The sequence below is a fragment of the Haliotis asinina genome, chromosome 5 (assembly GCF_037392515.1).
Source record: "Haliotis asinina isolate JCU_RB_2024 chromosome 5, JCU_Hal_asi_v2, whole genome shotgun sequence".
In the NCBI taxonomy this organism is placed as follows: domain Eukaryota; kingdom Metazoa; phylum Mollusca; class Gastropoda; order Lepetellida; family Haliotidae; genus Haliotis; species Haliotis asinina.
In genome coordinates, this window is record NC_090284.1 from 50,760,549 (window position 1) to 50,779,799 (window position 19,251).

General features: G+C 39.5%; 1 protein-coding gene across 1 annotated transcript in view; it reads left to right on the plus strand.

Annotated features, from left to right (window-relative positions):
* The window catches only part of LOC137284705 (neuropeptide SIFamide receptor-like), an 84,364-nt gene extending 65,986 nt beyond the window's left edge, over positions 1–18,378 (plus strand). The window contains exons 2-3 of the mRNA XM_067816622.1: positions 11,715–11,814; positions 17,685–18,378. Of these exons, the coding sequence (XP_067672723.1) occupies positions 11,715–11,814; positions 17,685–18,378 (794 nt within the window). The remainder of the gene's footprint in view (positions 1–11,714; positions 11,815–17,684) is intronic.
* Positions 18,379–19,251: the final 873 nt, after the last annotated feature.

Consider the following 19,251-nt stretch of genomic DNA (forward strand, 5'->3'; position numbering starts at 1 on the left):
AATTCCAGAAAGGCTCACAAGCACCACTACTGATTTGAATGGCGTTTATAGATACCGTGAAATCCATGGATGAACATACTAACCAGTGACATATATGTTCATTGAAACAAATAACGAAACCCATGAAAAAAACAAGAAGTCCCAGATGTGTACAAGCCATGCAATACAACGATACTGACCTAGGCAGTTCAGTCTTTGCTATCCATATTCAGTTTATGAAACGAGGTACAGATGTGTACATGTCACACAAATAACTATTCCACGGATGGGACAGGATGCGTTCACTTATTCACAAAAAAAACTCGAATGATTTGACGATGATTCATCAGCACATCTTTATGATATCGACAGAATGGTCTAGAGAGATTATAGAAAGTTTCTTTGCTTTAAATCAGTAATTCGGGTATTAGATAATTGTTACTTGGACCAGTGTAATATGCTTTGCAAAAGATAAAATTCAAAACCGCATAACAGATTCCATGGGACGTACAAGAAAAGAAAAGATTCTTGCTACAAGGCAAGAATGCACACCAAATAGTCTCACCACTGTCATTGGGCATGTGGGTAATGGGATAGCAATGCAGATAATGCTGATAAGACAAGTAGTAAATACGACGTATTTGACAAATTCCTTGGGTGATAATAATACAGTCATGGGTGCTTGATACTGCAAGAACTGCTACTGCTTATCCTTTTCGAGAACAACTACTGTCATGGGTGTTTAGCAATGGTCTATCAATGTAAGGTTCACCGTCGCCCGTCGAAATTGTTTAGAGTTTAGTCAATTATCAAGTACAACTTATTTGTCCCTTTTAAGAACTTTAAGTCTAGAGGTGATCAATGCTTGTCTCGCTTTGCTTTTTTCACTTCCTGCCAACAGCTTCCAGTTTAAAGGTAATTGGGCGTGGGTTTAGTAGTTTTTACGTGCATATGATCAATCAAAATCCTACATACACCCGCAAGCTATGATGTAACATACAGATTGGTCAACGTTCAGTCGTGTCTTTTTGGTGTTTGGCTCCCATCAATTACCGCCACAATTAACACGAAAATACCACGAAGATGTCGAAACCAGTTACAGATATTTGTCACGATTGGCTATTACTTATCGATTTCCGTATGCACTGATATGTCTTCGTTGATGCACCGTGCCTTGCTGTTCAACAGTTTCTGTGACCATGTGGACAACAGCGTTGAGTTAGTCAGCCGCCTTAAGTGGACAGGTTTCATAAGTATAGATACATATAGATGGGCGTGGGAAGTAAGCTATATAAAATAGATGCGTCTTCTTTACATTCTGATCTAGTGACAGTATTATGGAAGAGAGTCATAGAAATGCTAAAATTATAATCGAGTGCATGCACAGCGAAGCATAATTAAATGTTATTGTATAATGTTTCATGTCTGAAGTGAGTGAGTGAGTGAGTGAGTTTAGTTTTACGCCACACTCAGCAATATTCCAGCTATATGGCGGCGGTCTGTAAATAATCTTGACCAGACAATCCAGTGATTAACAACATGAGCATCGGTCTGCGCAAACGGGAACGGATGACATGTGTCAACCAAGTCAGCGAGCCTGACCACCCGACCCCGTTAGTCGCCTCTTATGGCAAGCATGGGTTGCTGAAGGCGTATTCTACCCTAGGACCTTCACGTGTCTTCATGTCCGAAAACTATAATGTCACTATCAAACAGCAAAACGAATTTCTCGTATTTTTTACAGTACAACGTTACCTATTACTATTTCAAGCCTCACACAAGTGGAAGAATTGTGTTTGAGGACGCATGCAGTATCTGTTTATATCAAATATATCAACACTCGTCAATACAACTTCGACAAAGGTGCTCTTCCCATTCTGCCGAGAATATTTGGTAGTTTGGTCAGACGCTACCTACAAACAATCATGGAGCTCATATATGCAGATGCCGAATTAAAATTGGTCTTAACTGTTGCTTGTTGTGAAAGTCGATAAACGGGATCAAATGGATGCGTGTCCTCCCAATATCATAGACCAGTGGTCATCGCCTCACAAAGATGCCTGTCTCTAGGTGTCTGATCCAATACGCCGTCATATGGTTTAAACATTGTTGATTGCGGAGGTAAGCGAAAAAGGTAAAGAGAAAATCCTTTTTACTAAACAACTATCGGTGATATGCAATGCTCATTTGTACACAATGGTCTGTCTAGATTCCATTCACACAAATATTCAAGATATATACAGGTAGATAAAACATATTTCAGAAGACGGTGCACTTCATCTGACGACATCAGTCATAAATGGTCATAAATTGTTCATGAAAACAGAAGCGACAAAACCCTCTCCACATCGGGAAGAAATCTGTGCTATAAGAAAAGTCGAGTGTACAATTGTAACAATAACATGAGTATTCATGTGTTTAAGCAGTATTACAGCTGTACGATGACGTAAACTAAACGAGTCTTCCACATGCAACCATCAATCCACACAATGTATGGGAACAGCGAGTAAACGCATTCAGATGTGTTAATCTTACGAGCGCTTTGGCGATTCGACACTGACGTTTCAGTAAGATTCGGTAAGGATTTCATCTTGTTACGTCGGCAATGTTACCACAATGTTCCAAAGCCCTTATAAACAGATTCCTAACTGCCAGTACCCAGTTGCTACAAGCTCCATGGGGAGACTGTCTTCCACATGCACTAGGCGCTTGTGTTTTGGGAGTTGAATCAAACATGATGCTGGTGTATTTCATTACCCTTGTTTTTGGCATTCCTTTTGAGGCAAACTTAACGAATATTGATTCAATATAAGTTCTAGCATGTCGTTTTAAAAAGCACTTAAAATGTTGCATTTACTTTAGTGTATAACTGGCCTCACCACGTTTATGTGTATGTATAACTATCAATTTTTATGGTGTTCCCATAGTTTGTGTTTGTGTTATTCAAACATATGGTATTGAGGTTTTGTCAATTTGAAACAGTTCAGCAAAAACTAAGCCCCTGTTTCACTGAGCACGAACTGCAATACTGAGGCAGTGTCGAGAAAAAACATGTTAAACGTCATGTTGCTGCTATTGCCATTTTCAGTTTCAAGGACAGTGGGGATGGGTAAACCAGTGATTAAAGTGTTACTCCGAAGACCCGGTGTCGATCCCTAACGTGACTACAGTTCTGTGAAACACATCTATGCTGTGACATTGGTTCATTATTGCTAAAAGCGGCGTAAACTCTGACTCACCCACCACAGGGCGGTGAAACCGTGTGAAAATTCCCAGCATACTGTATGCTTGTCGTATGTGTCGTTTCTTGTATGCGGATGCAATTTCCAACTTATAACGCCATGTTTCAACTTCAGTGACTCGGTTGATGCACAACACAATTACATGACTGATACTCAAGATGCCAATCACTGGAGGGTCTCTATTACCTATAGAGAAGGGATTTTGTTGAGCGCGGAAACAACCAGCTACGGTGGACGTACACCGAACTCGTACACATTTCCCACTAGGTATTATTCAGCCTTTCCTGAGTATCTTTAATATTTACCCCTATTTCCCCCAGTCTACCTCCGCCAGCCGAAAGAACGGCCATAACTCGCGTCTGGCAGCTGCAGCATTTAGAGGTAACAGTTTCAAGCTAAAACACTTTAGTGGTATCTGAAGTAAGTTTACAAAATGACTGCTGCCCTTTACTTACTTGCCCTGTCTTACTTGAATAAACCTAGCTTACATTCCACAAAGAATCAACGTCCATGTGTCAGTTTTACGTCTACAATTCTCCCAGGAAGTGACAGAATCAATGAAAAGCACTTCATTACCATTCCATTGGGTATGTGCTGATATAGACGACTTTTGGTGCCATCTCACATTTCGTTCCATATGTTTCGGGAGTGTGTGAGCATATAGCTCGTCTGCTTTATTTGATTGCGTTTTTGCACGAGACGACCTTTAGGTCAAGTGTCCATCTAAACACATCAAACTATACACATGAGCATTAATTAAGCACCACCCATTTTCATGCTATAAGATTGTGTTTAACACAACACACTGGTCATTCGTGATATGGAAACCAAACACATGGTTATAATTTCGTTAACTGAACCATCTAAAGTGTCGGTCCATCATCTACCAACACTGCTGCTACTTTCGGCTGTAATTTATTGACGGTCATATGGGGGTCACTAAAAACGTTATCAATAATCATGTCCAAAACTATGGTCACACAATGTCTGTGGTCTAACGTACATAAAGTTCTCAAAAAAAACCGTTCACTGTTGAATCCTAAGCCAACAGTAATGGTGACATCAGTATTTGGTGTATCCTCCCCTCGCACGGGATAACTGCTCCAACCCTCCTCCTCATGCTGGAAATCAAACGCCGAATGCGCATCATTGGAATCCTCTGCCATTCCTCATGAAGAACCTGGGCTAATTCTTGTAGATTTGGAACAGGTGGATCCCTTACTTGAACTTAACGCCCCAGGTCCTATAAATGCTCAATTGGGTTGAGATCAGGGCTTCTCGCAGGCCAAGGTAATCTGTCAACTGCGTTGTTCTGCTAGTATGCGAAAACAGCTCTGGAACAATGGGTCTAGCATTAACGTCAAAGGGTCCATCCATGGATCATCCGCTGTTGATAAGTCTGATTACACCTTCTCCAAACTCGCCAACGGCCAACAGTAACACGAAGAAGAAAAGGACTTTCATCGGACCAATGGATCCTACGCCACGTCCTCAGATGGTGGTTTTGCCGTTGACAACGTCACGCCAAACGTTGAGCCCTGAGTCTGTCAGTGAGTAAGGGACGTCTGATTGGACGACGTGCACGGAGTCCAGCGGACCTGAGCCTCCTTCGGATGGTGTTGGTTGAGAGACGAACACCCACTCTCTACTGTTTTCTGAGATCTTTGGCATTGGTCATGGGCCTGCATCTCACTAAGCGAACTAGGACACGGGGAGTGGTCTTTCTCGGCCTTCCTGATCGTGGACGATCCTTGACGTAACCAGTGGCCGCATGTTTCCTTACAAGGCGACTAATGACAGCGTTATCATCTGGACCCAATGCTGAGACAGGACAAACCAGCTTCATGCGTACCAATAATCTGCCACCTGAAAGCCTACGCCTCGGCATGTCCAAAAAAGATCAAAATATCATGTTTAAATGTAGACAATTTTTAATCATGCCTTGACTTTTTAATATGACATGGTATCATTGATTTTCGAATCATCGGATCGAGGCATGCTGCAACATTACATCGTTTCCGGTTACCATCACAATATCAGTTTCAGTTAATAAATTATTCTTGTTACCCAGTTTCTGCTTTCATTAGTATTTATATGTGTTTTGCTGTCCACAAATCAAAGTATGAATTGACATTATCATACAAAGTCGTCATGTATTCAGTTAGAAAATGTTTGTTGCTGATTATTTGATTTCAGTCATGAATCTGACTGTAAATGAATTCAAGACAATTCCAATCCCGAATATCTACGTATAAAGATGCTTCAAAGCATGCAGTGCCAGATAGTAATAAATAATAAAATGTCTTGTCTAAAAACGGTGCTTTCATCTTATGAAGCTGAGCTGCTTGTGATAGTTGCAGGACAGATATATTTGTCGTACAGCGTGTATGAACAACATATCGCCCTTGTACGAACCCTTTACCTAATCATCAGGCAAGATGAGCCAGAATTCAATTATAAGAAACGCCTCGTTAATTCGGCATCGTGAAAATGGTAATTAAATCGTATCAACAGGGAATTAATAATAATAATACTTAATAACATGACATACCAACAAGTTCAGTGTGTCTCTATGGCACAAAATAAGTCACTTTGGGGATGAAAAAACATGCCGTAAGAAATCATCAATAGTGCTATACTTTCATAGATGTTATTAATGCTCTCATGAATGTTGAGCAAATTTTATGGATAACAACTTCCTTATACAGAAGTTTTAATGATTTCTTCTTGACAAGGGTACAAGAATCTTCGTCGAAACGTCTCACTCACAAAATAAAGGACTTGTTATCCATAATATTTTGATCAATTATGTCTTCTTCTAAACTTCTAAAATGACACTCGAACAAGTTACATGCATGAAACTCATCGAAGCCGAAACGCATTTTCAAGTATTTGAAGTGATATTTGCTTTTCTTCTTAGCAAAATGACTTTTGGTGAATAGAGAATTTTGTGTGAGTGAATAAGGTTAGGTTAAACGCCCTTTAAAACATTGTTTCAGCTGTATGATCAGGTTAATGTAAAGTTTTCGAAGAATCAATATACATACGATACAAATTTCAGGATAACATGAAAGAGATTGCTTTGAATGCATAGATAATTATTCAACGTGTGTGCTTAATCATAGTGCGTTTGTTGAAACAGTAAATCACTAGGCGTAACAGAGGGCAAATGGAACACTGATTGGCAAAATACTGAGACTCGAATATTTTCATATTAACTTTCTTATTTGAGTTAGGGTATCGTGCCCGAGTATCAAGATTCATATTATAAGGTTTTGACAAAGTCCCTTGAGAAACCGTTTGTTTGGCACTGAACTACATCGCGTGATAGTGACTAACTCTGCCAATTGTCGTAGTTACTGTCTCAAATGGACCTGAAGCTCGCGAGTTTGAAGTGACTTTTTGAGAGTTTCTTTAAGACTGGTACTGACATGCCTCGAAAGGTGCTGACAGATCCAACTGACAGATTCCGTACCATAAGACCCTTCAGTTTGGGCACCAAAACCAGACTGCTTAGGTAAGGATACATTCAAAAGGACAGCCGCAAACCGTTAAAAGCCATTAAAAGGCGGGTAAACAGATTTGGGCGATCAGGCTTGATACGTAGCTGCTGGCGTGGAATGAAGCTGCTGAAATAACAAACTGAGTTTGTCTGGTTCAGATTCGATTATATACAGACTGCCTTGAGACACGTGTAGTGGAACGTTGCCTTGAGACACGTGTAGGTGGAACGAACTCGACTATGGTGTACAAGACCAAACATAATTTAGAGTATCATAGCCTAGAGTCCACAAACCAGGATCAACGTGGTGACATGGTTTGTTAAATAATCATATTTCTTGATGTAAATTTGGAAAATCTCGAACCTTTTTTTATAGCACTACCTTTTCACCTCGTCTTCATGTATATGAAAACCAGTGGGTACCGTTCACTGACCACATATATGCGAATCTGGGTCAGAGGAACGGATCCGGGCAGAGCATGGCCGCAAATGCATATAAACTCCAGGTAATTTGTTCCCATTGATTTCTAATCATACCACCCATCTTGTAAATTATACTGCCTTCTTTGCGTGTGGCGTCTTCTTGCCTGGTCAGATCTCGAACCCATCCTCGTAGATCAATCTTCAAGCCAAATACATGAAAAGTATCACGCGGAGCCGATATCGTAAACAAGGAAACAATCATAATGTGTAGATAACCATGGATTTCAAGATGCTTTTTGAGCATATTATCTGGACTTTCTGATGGAACTCTGTCACAAAACATTGGTCCCACAACAAGAAAATTGAGTAGCTTCTCGTTTAATTAACTCCATCCAGAAACTAATGTGCTGTTGCCGACGATATGTCGTAATAGCTGTTGACCTTTTACCCTGCTAGTTTATGGGCAAGTCTCACACAGGTTATCCATCTGTAGTTTAATGACAATCTGCATGGAGCCAATAAAACAGTAATATGGGATTGATGCGTCAAGCGATGGTAAATCCAGCGATGTGTTGACATTTAGTCTAACGGGTGTTTGGACGGAATACACAATTCCACAGTAGCCTTCCAAACTAATATTTGCAGTATTAAAATTGCCAATACGGCGTAATACGTTTTGGATATTCCTAACATTTATCGTCTTTTGCTGTCACTCTGCGAAAGAATGTATTAAACTTGCAATTAGTATTATATACGAACTACGAAATTATCATATAAATTGGGCGTTATGCCAAACACATGTGATATAGCTTCTGCAATCCCCTTAATATTGAATTACAGCGTCCCACAAAGACTATGCCAGAAAGGAGTTGCAAATTGTACTGTCAGAAAATGATGTATTAGGGAACACTCACAATGATAGCTCTTGATCAGTTCGTTCGAGTATATCCGTAAATGAACTCAATTACTCATGGTTTCAGCTAAATTCGTGACAATCATATTAGTGTCAATCATAGGTAAACTGGTTCGTTCGTGTGCGTGCGTTTGTTTACCTGTGATCTACCCAATATATATTTTACCACTTAGAAAAATGATGCCACTGAAAAAGAGTTCTAAAACAATTTCCCAATCAAACGATATCTACAAAAGATAAACACATGGCGCGGACCCACATTGTCGGTTTTTTATTCATGATAGTGTTTTCTTTATCTTGGAATTTGTGTTGTTTTTTTTTTGTTTTGTTTTGTTGTTGTTTTTTTTTGTTGTTTTGGGGGTTTTTTTTGTCTTTTTTCTTGTTTTTGTTTGTTTTTGTATTTATTTTTTATGGTAATTTCTCCCTGTTGTTTTGCTTTTATGCTTTATTTCCTTTTTATAGCGACGGGGCAAACTTAAAACGAGCAAAGCCTTAAATGGTAGGTTGTAGTTTTGTAGGTTTCAAAATGCTTCCTTTACATAAGCACTTGTCATATACCCCAAACTGCCATGTGCATTGTAACTAGCACATGTTGGTTAGCATCTCCATTCGCTTGTACGACATTATACGAATACTTCTGGAAATTGAATTGATGCTGACATCATAACACGTACACAAATCAGAGACGTTGACAGCTTTTGAACTGCTGATGATAGTCCATGGTTTTGTTCATTTTTTTCGGATGCTACATGCGCGTTCATCATCATTCTGTAAGCTTTAGTTTTTCACATGGAGTTCTATCCTCAATCCAAAGGCCCGAATCGATTCCCGCAGGGGCATGATGTCTGAAACCCATTTCTTGTGTTTTCCGACATACAATGGATGGAATATTGATGGAATATTGCTTAAATCATACTCCATCACTCACTGGTGCACATCATCCGATACAAGTGTGCATTACCCCTATGTACGTAACTCTGTTTCCTTTATTATCATTTAGATTAATCCTTTTCTGCACGATTTTAGAGATCTCTTTTTGCAATTTTGCCAGCTGTTTCGCCCTTCACAGCAATGGAAGCTGTTTCGGAGAAAAGTCAAGACTAGGTACTCTCTAGCGATGACGTACGGTTGAACACATTGATTTGCATTAATATTGATATGACTCTTAATATTTTTCACTTAATATTTTCATTTAGTAGCTGTATCTATCCAACGCTATGTATAAGTATATGCAGAAATTGCACCTGTCCTTCGAGAGGAACACACACAAAAATATTCCTGATACATCATCAGGCTACGTTGGAATGTTTGCCTCTTCAGTGACTAGTCACTAATACAAATTCTGATATTTCGAGACAGTGAGCATTTCCAAAAACGTAATGCTTCCAAATTCACCTATGAGAAGCAAAGCCAGAAGGAGCGTTCCAAAAGGTATAATTACGCGACTTCACCACATTTCTAAAGTCAGTATGTCAGTACATCCGGTTTAGAAGCCAACCTTCCTTTTTTCAAGGTAATGACTGTACGTTTGAGTCAAATAGGCTTAATTACAATCTCTAAAATGATTTCTTTTGGCGAGCAGCTGGTTAGCACTCCATTTAGGTGTAAGGAGCATTTCCAAGACTGACAGACATGTGTGACATTATACCCAATACCGTATTTGCACTAGACAAATATATGTCTTCTAAGTGACGCCTCATATGATTGCAAAATCTCAAGATGTCGCCATTGCCGAGTTCCTTAATTCGTTTTCATCGTTTCAACAGCACGGTCAGATCGATTGGCGCCCGTATGTGTTCCAGATAGTACCATTCGTCTTGATTCAATAACGTTAGGGTGAATGTGAGTTTATGATTATGTTGTATGAAAACGTAATTGCTTTTCACTACAGTCAGTTTCCATTTTAAGTTCTTAAGATCAATAGCAGACAATTGATATAAGATGAAAATGCCATCATTGCAAAGATACATTCCACATGTTGCAAATTCACAATGTTAACGTCAAGAGTAATAAAACATGCTTACAGTTCACAGATATCAAATAATGTCTTCATCTTCCATAACCAGTTATGAAATCAGGACTATTCTGTGTTGTTGTTTTATTTCTTTGAAAGGAATGTCATTGAAGCCATGACGATACAACAAAAGCCATTAGAAAACAAACATCAAAAGCCACTCTCCCATTCTCTTTTAATTGAATGAATGTTTCATTTGACCTTGTTCTGTAAAGGTTGGACAAAAAGGTTACCAGAGATGAAAAAAGGATGACTTTTTCTAATTAGATCAGAATCTCTGACAATGCACTAACTTCATTCGAGACGAAGAGAAAATAATATTAATTACCCTTAGCTCCTACCACAGAGATGCCATGTGACGCCATAGGTACTGTTCGCTCGTTTGAAACGTGAAGTTTAGATGTAGCATCATTTCGGATCATTTATTGTTCTCGTTAATACAACTGACTGCGTTCGGTAATTTTCAGAAAGAATCCTTGGACAACAGAACTCATCTCCCTTGTTATACGTTTGGTGACTACTCTAAGTAGAATTGCAGGTATATAATCTGAAGCTCCTCGTTACTGCCTTCCTATTTGTTTTAATCCATGAACAGATGACAGTTTATCGAGTTTCCCTTTCACGAGGTCTAATTTTGGCCACAACCGCCTTGCGAGATCAGTATTGATGTCAATCATTCGATCAGACCTGTTAGCCCGCTGCGTCAGTAGCGCACGTTTAATTACCTGTCTTTGACTTGATACCCTTCAACAATAGGACGGTTAGAGGTCTTTTGATCTCACCCTGTCTGATTCCGTATAATGAACAGTTGGATATAGTTCAGATGTTTGTCCCAAACGGGTTGTTTGTGTCCACGTTATGAAAGTGCTGATTTTTCTTGACGGACTTTGAAGTGATAATTGGTTTGTGTCTTTGAAATAAAACAAACAAACACACAATTATCCAGACACAAACACTTGCACACTGTGACTGGAAACCGGTACTGAGATTAATTATTGCATCCGTTATACCTAACATTATGTTAAACACATATTTCGCAAAAATGACTGCTGTCTTCCGAGAAGTTAATTATTGTCAGTTGATGCATAATATTCGTTTCTACCACACGCTAAAGACATTAATAATCAGACAGAATAAATACATCTCTTTAACCACAGCTACAGCTTGCATGTACGGTCATATACTTTTAATGAAAATAACTCCGTCCGAGTGTTTTAATGAATGAGTTCAGACAGTGTGTCCTGCAGACTGCTGACAGTTTGTGACATCGATGTGAGGATAAGAGGTATCGTTTGTGTTTCAGACGGCATGCTGATTCAAATGAATACGTATGAGTAATTAAAACATGAGCACCTATGTGCCAAGACGTGATGATAACCTTGGGCAGGCATCCAAATATTGGAAAAGAGTTGATTTGAAACCTGCCGATGTATCTCAGTTGGCCCATCAACAAAGATGATTTTATGGAGATTCTCAATCGGAATCCCAGCAGTGACATGAATAAATGAATATGAAATAGACAAAATATCTCAGGGACTGATACAGACAAACAGATAGATAACCCAGTGTTTCACATCTCGTTTTATCTTGACATACATCGTTAGTGTATTATCGTCAAATAACGTTTGCGTTTATTTTCAGGATGGCAACTGGGTGCCTTCATGTGCAAACTGACCCCATATCTCCAAGGAGTTGCTGTGTGTGCGTCTGTTAATACCCTTGCAGCAATTGCATTAGACAGGTACGTTATCGTCATACTTCTCAAAACAAGAACAAGCTGAGACCATGTATGTATGATATATCACTGTTTTGGAAATACACTTCTGTGGTTAGCGAGATTACGTATGCTTGAACACAACTTCTACTCAAGGTACTTAAATGATCTAGTCGACGGACACAATGTACAGAGACGCATTTATGTACCTTAACATAGGTAGCGTACACATTTTGGTAAATATATGGTCAAAATTATTTCGAAGTAAAGGCACGTAATAGATCTTTCTTATTTATGGAATAGTTCGGTGAATCGTTTTAGTCTGTAAAAGGATTCTCTGATGTTATATATGTGGACACCGTCTGGAGACCCCGGACAGAAATTGGCAATTCTGAAGTGCATCCAACTCTTCTTCTTAATTATTTGACTTTTCACTGTATTTGGACAGTACATGAATACCAAATCTACAAATCTGTTCCGACCTGTAAAGGCTATTTCAAATTTGTCTGATGTTTTCCGGCCACACAAAATCCTAAATGTCTCTCATTCCAATCAATAGTAAACTGGTGGCAAGGTTAGTGCCATTCATTTAGAAAGACGCTGGGCCTCAAGCTTTCTTGCAATAGGCCTGTTGTAGGTAACATACCCATCTGGTAATCATAGTACCCATGTATCCTGAATTGACACCAGACGCTTTTCTCCATCAATAATGAGCAGTATTTGCACCTTTTTGGTTGCCTTTCTTTCTTCACAAAGGCCATATATAAAAAGATTTTATACCCGAGACCAAAGACACGCATCTCATTTGTCTCCGTAATAAACCTGATATGTTGTGTTTTAGCTTGCCTTGGCCACACCCATTTATAGCGTTGAGTTAGTAGCTGGTCAAGAGTGTGTTCCAGGACACTGTTTAATTGACCCAGTGAACTAAAAGTCAGGCCTGGACAGTGATTGAATCGTTTAGGTTAAAGTATCAGGACTGATTACAGTTAGATATCTCATCAGTTCGGCCTCGATGACGCTATGAGCGACCGATCAAAATTTCAAAGTGTTTGTTTGAGGCAAAAGGACCGTCAACCATTCCACTTTAGATGTCATTAGCCTATGGATAATTTATGAAATTATAGGGATTAGGGTTAAGTGTAAAGTTGCGATCGCATTAGTTTTCAAAGGGGTTTCGTTCGGCTCACGGTATTACAAAGTCAGAGATATTTGTCTTCAGAGAAAGTGACATATTGACAGAGAAAAACAGCCAATTGCCATCCTGCGAGGATGGCAAGTAATATGCGGGGGGTCCTCTAGTACAGTGTTGAAAGGACTCCATGATCAGTTTTGATAATAATAGAAAGTGATATGGATATGATCGTTGCAGATAATATTTTTATTGCGCTGTACTGCTTGAAGCATCCTCGATATATCCAGGGAATACGTTCCGATAAATCTCCACTATACCCTGGAGGCATCTACTACTCAGCCCGATAATTTTATTACCTAAATTTTTCTCCAATCAGGTGTCTACGGTGGAAAGTTCACAATTCAATTTCGCTATTTAAATGTTCTAACCGACTAAAGTTGGCAACGCAGTTCATGCAGAGGAACTCTGAGAGAGGTAGAAAGAGTTCTTGCATATATTTTTCGAACCAGACAATTGGTCTGTATGATTTCTTCAAAAGATGAGTCATACTGCGAACAAACCTTCACAGCCGCGACCGCTATCTTTGTTGATACTGATAAGCTCGGTCGTAACGGCGGCTTAGCTGATTGGCTACTGTGAGAATACGGAGCCAGCAAAGGGAGGTAATAAAATAATCAGGCCGCAAACGTACCTGGAGATATCGAGGATGTGCTTGAAGGTGCAGTGATGAATGCAAACCAAGTGTGCCCATAGTCGACTATTTACAGAGAAGACTTCAGGGAAACCATTGTACCGTGTATGTATGCAATTTGTAGGAAAGAATAGTAGACCGAATGTTTTGAATAAATAAAGTCGGATGGTCTTCTACGAAAAACAGAAAACGTTCTTTTAGCTTCTTTGAGAGGCATTTAGATGTTGGGGTAGTAAGGAGTGAGTGAGTGAGTTTATTTTTACGCCGCACTCAGCCGTATTCCAGATATATGGCGGCGGTCTGTAAATAATCGAGTCTAGACTAGACCATATAACAGCATGAGCATCGATCTGCCCAACTGGGACCGATGACATGTGTCAAGTTAGCGAGCCTGACCACCTGATCCAGTTAGTCGCTTCTTACGACAAGCATAGTCAGTCGCCTTTTATGGCAAGTATGGGTTGCTGAAGGTCTATTCTACCCCGGACCTTCACGGGTCGGGTAGTAAGGAAGGATGACAATATATGGATGAACAACTTCTAAACTTTCAGGAGACCGACGTTTTGGTGTACGTTCGATAACGTTCGATAACCTATACCGAAACGTCACTCTCATAGCAATAAAGGCGTTGTTCATTCATATATTGTCATCCTTCCTTAAGAGGACCACTCACACACCACTCGAAATCGCCAAAATGCCATCTGAAATAAAATACTAAATCAAAATATCGACCGTGTAATGAATCTCTCGTCCCTTAACGGGGACCGAATCCAGTTTCTGTAAAGTGTGTTGATGAGAAGAGTAACCTAACTGGGCTCTTCGCCTGGATGACGTCGGCTGGGTTGATAAGTTAAACAGTCCTAGTCACTTCGTACTCATAACTGTTAATAAGTGATCTTGCACCAAAATATAAACATGAAAAGTAGATTATGCAATTAATGTAAAGGGACTGTCCAACTTTTTCTGCTCAAAGGTAACACACAGTACCTGAAATTTAACCGACTTGACAGCGTGTCTCATTATTGTTATTACCGTTTTGCTATGCCTGTCATATTGACTCGCAAGTCCATCTGCCATACGATTCTGAACATGCTCAGTGCTTCCTGGAAAATGACATTAAGGAAACCCTTTAGGGCAGGCCCATATTCAGCGTAAAAAATTTAATAAATATATTTATATTTTTGAAGGTTTAATAATAATAATAAAGACAAAATATTACATCTTGAAATATGTTTTTTTATGTTTTATTAATCATACACGGATGATCCCATAGGTAAGTGTTTGCGGAAAAGGGCATATAACATCCGTAAAACCCATGACGTAAATTTGAGGCCATCTTTCAAAATGGCCGCCTTTTCTCATCCGCTGTCGGTATGCAAAGCCTGAAAACACCTGATTTGACAAAAATTACTCATCATCGCAAGCATTGCCTAATAGATTTCTGTTGTAACGTGCGACCTGTTGATAGACGTCTTTTATAACCAAAGTCATCTGAAGAGCGCTGAAAGGACTCAAAGCAGTTACTCCGCCAAGGGTAAAGTTCAGTCATTCATTTTTCTAGTGCAGCCACACTGAGGACCGGAAGAGCATTTACCCCTTTACTGCCTAGGTTTCATGTTAATTCAGAGTCTAATCTAACGTCAGTATTTATTTCACCTTTTAGTTTAGCCACTTCTTTATAATTACCTAGTAACAGTTTTAACAGGTAAATATCGCATTAGCTGTTTGGGAGAAGTTATGGATTCCCGTGAGTCATGTTGTCATATTTGCTTTTATCAATCAGAATCTATTGTAGAAACATTGATGCAACCAACTTATGGCATGCTAAAGAAACAATTAACAAATCCATCACTGGGTTATTGGCCTTAGAGATGAAGCACTTTCATTCAACGGAAATGACAAACACATTACACCTACTTCTACCACCAAGGAAATCTTTTAATCTTTTGGAAAGGATAGCTGCAGCAAAGTAGCTTAAAATCGGGAATAGCTTATTAAATGTCAACAAGGTGCACGGACATTAATATCCTGTTCCCAACAATATGTGCTGTTAAAGAAACTATCATGTTGTTAGATGTGGCAGTTGACATCTTTAACAAAACATACGGGAGGAGAAACAGCGTAAACATACACACGACGCGGTGGAGAGGTCGCTCCATGAACATCTGAGTCGCAGTCTCTCATGTCACTGATTCAGTTTCTTGCTTTCGAACATCCCACAATTTTAACTATTGTGATAAGATTGCAGTGGCAAGGGGAATGTCATCTCCCCATTTCGAGTCAAACGGAGTACGGTTGTGATATGAATGACAAGTCTTTGTGGATGATCACAATAGCGACTGTACACAATAGCGACGTTTCGGTATAAATACTTATACAGCATGAGGTGGTGTATAAGTACAGTAAGATAATTATATACTTGCCACATAAGGAAACTGTGCACACAGAAAATTGAATGCATATAGAATTGGAATACAACACAGCAAAGACGAAATGGTGTCGACAGTTTATACGCCGAAGTACCGAACCGCCACAAAAGGTTAAAAGAACGTGAACAATATCCGTTACGATGATGTCAGAAGTGCAAAATAGAGTAGGGGTCGCTCGACGAAGTCACCAATTAAGTAACGGGTATGACCACCATGCGCGGTTGTCTAGGTGGCGTTGTGTCAGGGTTGTGTAGCAGGGCGTTGTGGCCCATGCTGACGTAAACGATTCCTGACACTGTTTGGATGGACACGGTGCAGTCCTGGAATGGTCAAGGTCATGGTCACTTCCGTCTGGAACCTGTACCAGAGTCTGTCTTGTCACACGGTACGCCTAGAACTTGGATGTTCGGCGACGTCTTTAGTGTTTCGATTTTCGAGAACGACCGGTCAATCAGATATCGTGTTACTGTTGCATGGAAATGTGCGGTCACATGTTGTGGGCTCATTCCCGTTTGAACCACATCAATGGCTTCATGACGTTGAGCTAATGATAATGGTGGCATGATATGCATGTGACTTACAATGTGAATTTGTGAATGTTTGAATGACCAAGGATCACGAAATGACAGTGGCAGCAATTTCTGAGTTCCACATGTTGTGTGCAGCTACACGTCCTGTACGTGTAGTAAAAGAGTGAGTGTCCAATGGCCACCATCAGTTGGCATCACATCGCTTGGCATGTGCGTTTGATTATCTCTAGTACTTTCTGTGTTCATACCTGTAGTTGTAAATAAAAACACTGTCCCAAAATTCATAATTTTGGTGTGCATAGATTCCTTATGTGTCTAGTATATACAAGGTACATCGTGGCTAAGGCAGATGGTGGCTAACAAATACAGTGGATCTGAAAACAAGACGATTAACAATGAAACTACATTTAGCGGTACCGGTACCGGTACCATACATGGGCCAAATAGCATTGTGACCTTGACCGTTCCATGACATGCCTCATCTCTCCTGTTAATCATGTTGTACTGTTCAAACTTTATTGTGACCTACACAATAAGCATTCTTTTCATTGGAAAGTCTCAAAGACTATGCTATTCCTTTGGATGCAATTTTGACAGAATCTCCTTCTATTGTGGCGCTACCGCTATCTTTTCAAGTAGCTTTAATCAGTCGAATTGCTGAATATTGAGGATTTGAAAAAAGACGTCTTTACGATTTCGCATACGTTTCAAGGAATATTGGAATACTTCATTAGAACGATTGCTACAGTTCCTTTTTTCACATTAATGTAAAGCCTGGCAAAATTTTAATCCGTCAGTGTATTGGGAATTGTTCTTGTCGCAATAAAGTCAAGAACCAAGTTGGTGAACGAAGTTTATGACATCTTAAAACTGTTATCAATACATTTTAAATATCTCATCCATCAAACGTATGCTGCATCTTCCCATCTCTGTATAATCAAAGCATTTCAAAATAGTTTCTGTGTTTTTGTACACTTCACCATACATAGCATAAAACATGTTAACCGTAAATGGAAATAATCGCTATGAATATATTTTATGTACAGATGGATATTTCCTTACAGACCACAGTTACATCTTCTGCTGGCTTTATCAAAATTTTTTTATTACAGGTACTTCGCCATCTGCCACACCCTTGTGTTAAAAATCGATACTCGCAAGTCTCGTCTTATCTTACTTGGAATTTGGGTGACAGCTTTTGCCATAATGGTTCCTTGGCTCGTCTTCTATAAGGAAGTGGAGTATATCAACAGCAAACAAGTTCTGTACTTCTGCATTGAAGAGTGGCCACGCTTCACCATCCAACAAGCTTACTACATGGGCGTCATCTTCTTCTGTTGCTACACGATACCATTGGCTATGATCGTTGTATGTTATGTTCTTATTGGAATTAAGGTTTGGCGACGCGGTACACTGGGAGAAAGAAACAGTAGCACTGGCGTTATACAGAGATCAAAGGTTAAGGTCATAAAGATGCTTGCTGTCGTCTGCATCCTGTTTGCATTTTCATGGCTGCCATTGTATGGCTTAAAATTCTGGCGAATGATCCAACCTGAAGTTGATGTCAATTCACAGAAAATTGTCAGCGATATTATATTCCCTGTTGCTCAATGGCTGGGATCATCGAACTGCTGCGTCAACCCGTTGATATATTGCTTTTTCAGTCGTAAGTTCAGGAAAGGATTCAAGGATCTGTTAACATGTTGTGATGGGAAAGTTAAGTATGTTTCGGGTTCTCCGGAAACAAGGCAAACCGTGAATAGTCGATGGACCTCTCGTAGCAGCCACTGCCAGTGTCGAGTGTAGTTGTTGGCACTCTCAGAAAAATGACGGACACGTTATTGTTTGAAACGCTGCTGTGTGCATATTTTGTGATCTGTCATTGAGATCAAGCATGATTCTTGACGAAATACTCATACCATGTACACTTCATATACACATTTGCATGGGACATAGTAAGTTTTTTTCGACAATAATAACGACACATGTGTAACATTACGAACAGAATTACGAGGATAATATTGTAACGGCATTGTTCGATACTTACTCGTAGATAAGCTAAATCCTTGTATAACCTGTCAATCGTGCAGAGATATTGTCAAAACTCAACAAAAACTTTTCAGATTCTCTTCCTACTGAATCAGGTTCATCAGTTATGGTATCCAGGGTCCTGAATGGATTTTAGGTGTTAGTATATGTTTATCATAATATTATTACTATTTTAAAAACACAGTGGTAATAACTAGTTTACCAAATAATCTGATTCAGGCTGGTTCATCAAAGACATATCTTCTCATACCTTTGCGCAAATGAAACCATTACTATTCTGCATATGAAGATCGATATAACTTGAATTGGGAGAAAAGATAATTGTAAAGGTTCTTGTAACGGTGTCAAAGCAGGATTAAGCTAGCGTTTACCGCCTTCAAATCACTGTGTTCTCTTCAACATGTATTATGGGTTTACTTACCGACTGACTCCACTGAATGCCATTGTGTCCTGGAAACTGCTCCCTCTAAGGGCATACGATGATTGGAAATAACACGCATCTCATTGCATGCAACACTTTATTAGCAAACAGTGAGACGTCAATATCACGTTTCAACTATGCTAATGATTTCTGAGTATTATATGTCTCTTTTCACACAATCACTTAACGTTCATTTAACACATCAAGGG